Source organism: Bidens hawaiensis, unplaced genomic scaffold (assembly GCF_021521415.1).
Source record: "Bidens hawaiensis isolate Kalapana, Puna unplaced genomic scaffold, B.hawaiensis_p1.1 tig00022295_1, whole genome shotgun sequence".
NCBI classification, from domain to species: Eukaryota; Viridiplantae; Streptophyta; class Magnoliopsida; order Asterales; family Asteraceae; genus Bidens; species Bidens hawaiensis.
This window is the reverse complement of record NW_027493461.1, coordinates 138,908-148,106: the sequence shown is the minus strand read 5'-3', so window position 1 is coordinate 148,106 and position 9,199 is coordinate 138,908. Positions and strand designations below refer to the sequence as shown.

Sequence of the window (9,199 nt, the reverse complement as noted above, 5' to 3'; positions counted from 1 at the left end):
ATACACTGACGAAAATAAACAAAAAACACAATGATAAATTAAAAAAGACACAATAAATCGCAAAATATAACACAATGCCGAACAAAATATAACACAATATCAAGAAAAAAAGACGCAATATCAAGGAAAAAAGACAATCAATGACGAAAATAAACAAAAAACACAATGATAAAAAAAAGACAATAATCTTTTTTCCTAAACACCGTGTCTTTTTTTTTTTTTGAGAACGAGGAAGACGGTGGAAACATTTTTGTGTTTTTACTTTTTTCATTTTTATAAAGGTTTGAGTTATGATTTTTTTTATTAATTTTTCATTTTCTTTTTGAGGGGGTTTTTTTTGCTACAAATCCTTCTATCCATCTGATTTTTGCCTCCTTTGTAGAATAACCTGACCCTATATTTCCATGCCTTATATATATAGTATCTTTTTAAAATATGTATTCACGCATACCTTAATCTATACCGTTCAGGTTCTAGGCGAATGACCCGCATCTGATCCATCTTCAGATGAACTATCACTATCTGAATCTGCAACAATAACATCTAAACAATTAAAACACTATGACCAAATATAATTATTACCTTAAAACAGCTAAGATTATTAGTTCATTACCGCTTGAAGAAGATCCAGAATCACTGCTAGAACTGCTTGAACTACTGCCATTAGGAGGTGTACTCGGACGATCCGTTTCATCTGCATAAACACCAAAACACACGACTTTTAAATCATCCGAATTGCCAAACATATAAAATTAAATCATGTAATTCTTGATAAATCTTACTGGTTTTATTTTCTTTCAAGGCCTCCGGGACGGACGTTGACGGATTCTGCATTTAAACGTCTATAGTCAAAACATGATTTTGTTTAATAAAATAATATAAAACGATAATATTTGTATATATTACCACGGCCTGATTAACGTCACCGGCTTCTACCCTTGCTTGTTCAGCAAGTGCAGCTTTCCTTTTATGCTTACTCAAATTCTTCTTATAATTCGTGACAAACCGATCGAGTTCCCAAAGCGTTTCAACATCAACACTATCAATATCGACTTCAATTTCACCGTCTTGTTGAGAAAGCGAAGTATTCTTTTTAATAATCTGCACAATATTATCAAGCTTTTCAGAAGGCAAACTTTGAAGATTTGTACTAAGTTTCTGCTTCTCTTCATAAGTCATGTTCCTCTTATTCGGGTCCCTAGCTTTCGGCTTCTTCGGTACTGGTGTCCTGACAGCTGGCGCAAGCGTTGGCCTCGTCAGCACAGGCAAGTTCAAAGACTCTGACCGGTACAACATTCTCGCAGGCGTGTGCGCAAAATGAGGAACCTTTCTTGAAGTTGGAGTCGGTGTGTTTGCGTCATAAATCATTCCGTATCTCAAATCTTGATTCGATTGTGCTTCAATCAAAGCCCACCGTTCTTCAAATATCTCCAATAACACCTCTGCCATCACATGCACATCTTGCCCTCTCGGATTATACGTCATCGCGTTACGAAACGTCAGCCGAACATCCTCCGCAAACTCCATTGCAGACTTGTAAAAGTTCTGCGCAAGTCGGCTCTTAATCGTGCCCAAATCCATCGGGTGCTTAATAATATCATGGTAATCATGAAGCCCTAACTGTTGTGCATTAACGGGTTCGTTAAACACCCACCCATGTTTATGCTTCATTAACCTCTGCAACAAATTGCTACAATTCTTGAACATATTATTCGACACTTTAACCTTTCTTCCACTATTCGATTTACGCCTCTTGTTCGTTTCAGGCGGTAACCGATCCTTCCCAAGAAGAAAATCCGAATTCCGATAATACTGATTCGCCTTCGGTGTCCTCTTCTCCTTCTCCAAAAACTCACCAACTCCATGATGATGATAATGATGATGATTATTAAGATGATTATTATTATTCATAACCGATACGCTTAACTGTCTAAAAGGCCTTATCCCACTATTCATATAACCCGCACCCATTTCCGAATTAACCCTAAGTAAATCTCTTCTATCAACCATATCATTACCTGAATACCGCAAACCATTGTATCCCAAACCGTCCGTAACAACTTCCGTCGAAAGCGTGGTTAACTCAGCTTCCTTATCCTCCACCCGTTGAGCTAACTGTCTCACCCGTTCCAGCTCGGTTTTCATCGTTTCTTTAAGCTCAACAATCTCACCCTTCGACTTCGCAGCCTTTATATTAATCTTCACCCGACCATCCACCATCGTAACCACCACCTTTTCTGCCTCACAGTTTTCAACCAAATGATCATCATCATCATTATTATTAGTATCATTATCGTTATTACTATTAATATTATTATTATCGGACGGTCCCGGTTCTACTACTAGGGTTTGGTCGTTATTTACGGTGTCGGTGGCGGCGGCAACGGCGGTTGTTGTCGGGCGTCGGGTGTAAACTTTATTATTATTACCTTCACCCCACTTGCTCTTCTCTTTGCTAATTTTATCAGCATCTAATACCCCTGAATCCATACATATACCAAAACACAAAATTCACAAAATCCACCAAATTCAAACGCTAGAACTCCGATTAACGGAACCCTAGCATCAGATCTACGCAAATCCGAACCGGGTTATCAATTCCCCCAAAAGAAATCAAGAAATCGAACCGGTCAACGAAGCTAGGGTTTCAAAATCACGAGAAATTGAGCATCAAGACGTGAAATTGAAGGCGTATGATTGCAATTAGTTGGGTGATAGTGTCAGATCTGGGTTGAATTGGGTTGGAATTGAAGGATTACGGAGATTGAAATCTGTACGGAATTGGGTTGAATTAGGGTTTTCAACGGGAAGATGAAGATGATGATGGAACGAAAGGGGGAAATTGGAATTGGGTTTTTTTTTTAAATAATAATAAAATGAAAATTGGAAAATAAAAAAATAGAAATAGAAAGAAAGAAATTAGGGTTTGATGGTGTTCTTGAGGAGCCCCAAATCTAACGAAGTGTGTGTTTGTGTGTTGGTGATGAAATGTTTTGAGTTAGATGGAGCACGCGCTTGTGTTTGCGATTGGTCTTTATATATATAAATATATATATATATATATATACTTTATTAATAAAGTTAAAACCAACTTATTTATTTATTTATTTATTTATTATTGTTGTTGTTTACTTGTGTGTAGGAGTAGTGGATTTAATTTTATATCTATCTATCACACAAACATATCAAGAAAAAGAATAATGGATGGGTCCTTAGATTTATTTGTGACCTTTGAGGAGCCATATGAGATGAAAATCTCATGTAGGGGCAGGTGTCATATCCTCAAATTTTGACTAATGGAGTATTACAAAAATCAAACCAAACAAGCTAAAAGTTTTGCATAAGTGTAAAGGTAAATGGTTTTAAATAATAAACCATTTGCTTAAATACGCATAACCCATCAAATATAAAACATAGTAAAGTAAGACTTCATGAGATAAATGAGACTCCAAACATGCATGCAACTCGCTCCTTAGCACACCTAACAACCTAAGCAAGTATAAATACTCAATGGTCAACATGAGGTTGGTGAGTTCATAAGTTATAGTAAAAAGTAGTATATATAACATATGTAGATTTAGTGCATCTCAAATATATCAGGATAGCTAACCCGTTTATAAGCTACTAGACAGTTGAACCGAAGCTGACTGTAAGTAGGTCTTCTTATCATGTCTATTACAAACACTGGCGCATGTATGTTAGGTCAATAAAACACCCGTTTCATGACATCACGGCCGTGCTAGCGCGACTAGCTCGGGTGGGGTTTGTCAAACCCAGTAGTACTACTCAATATTACCCGCAATCCCATCCTAACGGTTCAAAGTATGTAAGGACTTTATGTGATAGATAGGGAATCTAGTATAAACTTGTGATATATAAGAAATTACATAAATCCAAAACGAGTTACTGCGTTTTCCTCTAGAAAACTAGTATATGTATACGTCTGTGTTTTCTCCTTGAAAACAAGTATAGGCAAATGTATTGTGTTTTCATCCCGAAAACAAGTGTAGGGAATTTTTTTGTGCGTTCTCATGTATAGGAAAAGTGTTGTGCTTTCTCTTCCCAAAAACAAGTAGAAAAAGCATGAAGTCACCTGGCGAGCGTGTAATAGACTTTTCTTAAAATCAACAGTAGCACTTGACTCGTTAATTGTTACCTAGTACAAGTGTTTTAAGTTATGAGAGTGTGTTCAACAACACATGACTCTAAGACGCACGTACGAACTCATGATGGTCGGGTATAATTCATGTATAATCTTATATTAATATGTTCGTTTTAGTTTATTTAGTGTGTGAATATTTGTACTTCAAGCGTGCTTATATATTTCAGGTCTTTGGACGATAATGATGCTTATTGGTATTGTTTACGAGCTTGAAATGATGACTTAGAAGAATGGAATTGAGTTGCACGCATCCCAATGCATGAAATAAGCAAACGCCAAGAAATACCTGTCAAGTGGTCCCTTCGCACTACGCAAAGGGATTAGGAGGTGATTCTTCGTGCTACGCGAAGAATCCATACTTATGCCCGACTATTTTGTCCTTCGCGTTACGCGTAGGACCAAGACTGAAGACATTCGCGCTACGTGATGGAAGCCAAAAATGGGCAAAATAAACCTAATTGCATTAAAAGTATTTTTTTTAGCCTTCATTTGAGATATTTTTTTCTCTAGCAGCCAGAGAAGAACCCTAAGACGATTTTGCATCATCCTGGAGCTTTCAATTCGTCCAATCAGTCCATGATCCCATCCTTTCATCAGATAAGCGAGTTATTCGTTATGCCGATGTTAGGCTAAATACCATTGTGATCACTTTAGGCTAGGGTTTGTGTAAACTAATTATGATCGGATTCAATGTGCTTTACTGATTAAGAACTTGATTGAATGCATTATTTAATCTTGCTTTGCTTTATTGATTGATTGTTTAAACAGTTTGTGTTTTTGTTTATCAAATCTTGCATCAACTATTCCGTTGTGTTCATCAACATTTAGGACTAGGTTCTTGTGTCATTCATCCGATAACCATTAGTCATTGCATAATAATTGATTTTCATAATATAAAACTGGTAATTGTGTAGATCACACTTAGTTACATGGCTCATAACCGGTAGGGGCCCAAATGTTTTTTTAAACTTCAGCCATGCATCTGCTCAGCCCATTATTTGTTTTAGTAGTTTATGACCCAAATAAAATCTGAAATGACCCAAATAATAAGAAGCAAACTAAAATTTGGTAGATTATTCTATTAAACTTCCAGTGATGAGACGATTGCGTAGGGCTACAACCAATTCAGTGAATAGACGACTAGGACGGTGGACGACGACCAATCGACCATAACCGGCGATTCCGATTTTCGGCTGATACGATGCAGGCGAGTGACGACAGGTAACTCGATTTGGCACGGTTGGATTTGATGATTTCATGAATCAGAGCAGTGAACTCGATTATGACGAGTAGCCTTAAATAAGGTTTTAATCCTTTGATTATTTGAAAAAGAGACCGTTAATTTAGCCTTCAAAATGGATTTTTTTTACGCTTTTACTACTTATGGGGGTAGCATATGTATCCTACAAAATGCAAAGTATTTATGTTTTCGTTTACAAACTACAATTCACTACATGGACTTGTGTGTTTACTTGCTTACGTGCGTTGATTTCTATTTCAAGTCGTTGCCTCAATAAATATGATCATACGCCCCCATTTGCACTCAGGTCCATTGTATCGAGTGGAAAAGGGACCTTATACCCGACTGGAAAGGACCTTCGTTTGTTCTTTACACTCAGGTCCATTGTATCCAGTACTATAGGTCCGAGGGAACTCACAAGCATAAATCAGTGGAAGTATTGATTATCATAACAAAGGTGAATACGTTTAAACTTTTATAACTCTTTAAATCGAGGAAATAGTTTATGCAATGACCTGGGTTCGAACCCAGGTCTACTGGTTATCAATCAAGGAGTTTACCACCAGGCCAATGTTTGGTTTAGTTACTTTCGAATTCTCAATTTTAAAACACACGAGAAAATGAGTATTGAAAATCGACTATTCATGTATCATTATGACTTTTTTGTTATCATCTCTTACATTTTGTTCATTAACTGCTCTGGAATCTCCTGAGTAGCTGTTGTCTTAGTTATGTTGCTTCTTTGCATAGAAGTTTTCTCACGTTTTGAGTTATTTTCTCAAGTAAAGCCGTAACCGTAACTAGCATTCTGATTCCATTGCAAATTCTTTTTCGGGACGAAAAAGGATAAGTGTGGGGATGTGATGGTCGGGTATAAGTTGTGTAAAATTATTATATTAATTATTTAGTTTTAGTTTAAATAAGGTGTGAGTATTGGTGCTTCAAGCGTGCTTACGTGTTTCAGGTCATCGAATGCTAAAGATGCTTATCGAGGTGATTTATGAGCTTGTGATGAAGGCTTAGAAGAGTGGAATTGGACTGGCATGCTTCCCAATGCAGAAATCAAGAAAATGCAATATTTGGTCTGCCATTTTGTCCTTCGCGCGACGGGAAGGAACAATGAAGAAACACTTCTCGTTACGCGAAGCAATCGGATTCTGAGCCCGGCCGACCCGTTAATGGTTCGCGCGGTTGCCTTTACCAACCAAACGTTTCGTTTATTATATTTGTGTCGGTTGCTTTCACCAACCGAACGTGAGCAACCGAACGTTTCGTTTATTATATTTGTGTCGGCCACTTTCACCAACCGAACGTTTCGTTTAATTTTTGGACGAATCGTTCGTGATAAGTTTTTATATAAATATTTATACACCTGTATAAATATTATGAATACAACTCTTATTAATGGCGGTTTTTTTTATATAGCCGATCACTTGGTATGTTTTCATAAATCGTTGAACCAGTTTGCAAACAAGCATACGATGACTTATTGAAACAAACACGATGATCCTCTGTAGACTAGCTAAATCTACGAATTAATATGACGAATCCTTAGCCTATAACCAAACCACAACTTATATTGTTTTGTCCAGTTCAAATCTCACAGATGCAATATACGCACCCTGGTTCGATGCAATATCAGAGGTTAGTGTGACTAACCTAACAATAGGGGGAAATGTCAACGTTAATAGCACTATTCGTATATTCCTGTGGCTAACTCGGTTAGCTAATGGTTATAGTATGCAAGCAAGGAACTTATAGCACTACATAGTTCAACTCATGTTCGCATAAGGATTGGTGATTTGTTTCTAACTGTCGTATATAAAAGCAGCTGTGTATGTTTTCCACCTTGGATTTATAAAAAATAAAATAGTAAAAAGGGGTCATGAAACTCACCTCTTGAGTTCCACGGTCGGTTCGCTAGCAATTTTAGATTAACCCGATTCTGCTGCCTTCACACGTCCTAAATGCGTAAGGTCAGTTAGTTCGTTATCGACTCGCAAGTCGGTTTATGCTAGTCACTTTCACCCTGCTAGCCGTTTCGCTTAAGCGTAACAATGCTTTGTTACACACAATAAATCTTAGTAGTAAGTTAAAATTTTTTGTTAATTTTTTACGTGATGATAATAACATATATTATTATTACATTATATATGAACCACTAATTTAATTATAAGTTTTAAATGATTAAAAATGAATGAGAAGATTTTAATTGTAACAATAAATATATTCACGCTTTAATTAATACAATTAATAAAACCATTAAATGCTATCCAATTAACATAACTAATCAAATTAAAATTTAAAAATATAAGGAATTTATCTATTTTGTAATTAAATCTCTTCTCTCTTGATTTTTTAACCTACACAAATACAATTTATTCATATACTACAATTTTTTTCTATTTAAAAATAATTTCTTTCAACTCAAATTATCAACAATCATCAACACGTAACTTTTTTTTTAATAATCATCAATACATATTTCTTTTTTCTCAATTGGCATATCTACAAAAACCATTTTGATGAATAATACGAAATACGTATATATCTATATATATATATACATGTGTCTATTAAATATCGACAATAAATATACAAAAACATGCAATCTACACATGAAAATCCAGCATTAACAACCATATAAACTACACAAAAATACATATATTCTACATTGGGCATTACACAAACACACACTATATACTCACACACATAAATATCTGTTGTAATTGTATACACAACGGTGCATAATTATATTGCATAATTAATTATGTGTGTTAGTGTAATTATTTACGTATGTCATCATATTATATGTCTAAGACATGTAATTTTGCATAGGGATGAGATCAGTACCATACCGGTATCGATACTGAAAATACTGATCCCGAAAATCATAAATTCTTGGTGTCGGTACGGTATTGAAATTTTCGATTTGATACGAGACGGTATCAGTATTTAAGGTAAAATTTGGAATTTGGGAAATACCGGTACCGTACCGATACTGAAACTCAAAACTTTGGTACACATTCGGTGACGACGGTACCAAATCGGTACCGATTTCGAAACCGGTACCGAATTTACTCATCTCTAATCTTACACACATGGTACCTAAGTTTGCGGTATGATCATATACCATCACCTTAAAAACAAGCGTCACACTCTATGACTTACTTGCGTTATGTAGAAAATATAATTTGTACATAAACATGCATACACTGTATTATTAATATTTTTCACTTAGTTTTATTATCTATGTTTTTGCATTATACTATTTATACATTTTTGTTAAACATATTAAATGGTGTTAAAAATACATATTAAATGCTTTGTATCAAATAATAAATACATCATTAAATTTTCATATTAGGTTCATGAATAAGTTTTCCTAGCATTAAATGCTTTACTTTTCATGTATCATTATCATAATATCATTTTTTACATTTTTTTCACTATATAAGCTCTTGTACCACTTTCCCAATTATTGAAGCCATGGCCAGTTTTTTCAATTCCATCTTTTTCTTATTACTAGTTTCATCGATATGATATCACAATCGGAAGCCATACCTTCGTCAAACAATCCGTCTTATAATATAAAACCTAGAAAGGATATATGTAGTATGTTTGAAAATTATGGGTTTCACGAGTTGGCATTAAAGTGTTATAACAGGGGGATGATGTCAGAAGACGTTCCTAAACGACAAGTTCCTGGAGGTCCTGCTCAAGCTCCTCCACATGTTCTTGGAACGCTCATCGTTCCTCAACGACAGGTTCCCAGTGGTCCTAATCCAGACCACAAT

General features: G+C 35.5%; 1 protein-coding gene across 1 annotated transcript; it reads right to left on the bottom strand.

Annotated features, from left to right (window-relative positions):
- Window positions 1-389: 389 nt before the first annotated feature.
- LOC143565162 (transcription factor GTE4-like) lies at window positions 390-2,236 on the bottom strand. Its single transcript, XM_077052221.1, has 4 exons — window positions 907-2,236; window positions 783-828; window positions 614-694; window positions 390-528 (listed from the first exon to the last, which is right to left on the bottom strand). The coding sequence occupies exons 1-4, from the start codon at window positions 2,218-2,220 to the stop codon at window positions 467-469; spliced, it is 1,503 nt and encodes a 500-aa protein (XP_076908336.1). The 5' UTR covers window positions 2,221-2,236; the 3' UTR covers window positions 390-466.
- Between the last annotated feature and the right edge of the window lie 6,963 nt (window positions 2,237-9,199).

Excerpts from the sequence above, each read along its gene's own strand:
- LOC143565162 (XM_077052221.1), bottom strand. The coding sequence starts at position 2,220 with ATGGTGGATGGTCGGGTGAAGATTAATATAAAGGCTGCGAAGTCGAAG. Across the intron at positions 695-782 it reads CTTGAAAGAAAATAAAACCA|ATGAAACGGATCGTCCGAGT; the intron begins GTAAGATTTATC and ends GTGTTTATGCAG. Across the intron at positions 529-613 it reads TTCTGGATCTTCTTCAAGCG|ATTCAGATAGTGATAGTTCA; the intron begins GTAATGAACTAA and ends TTATTGTTGCAG.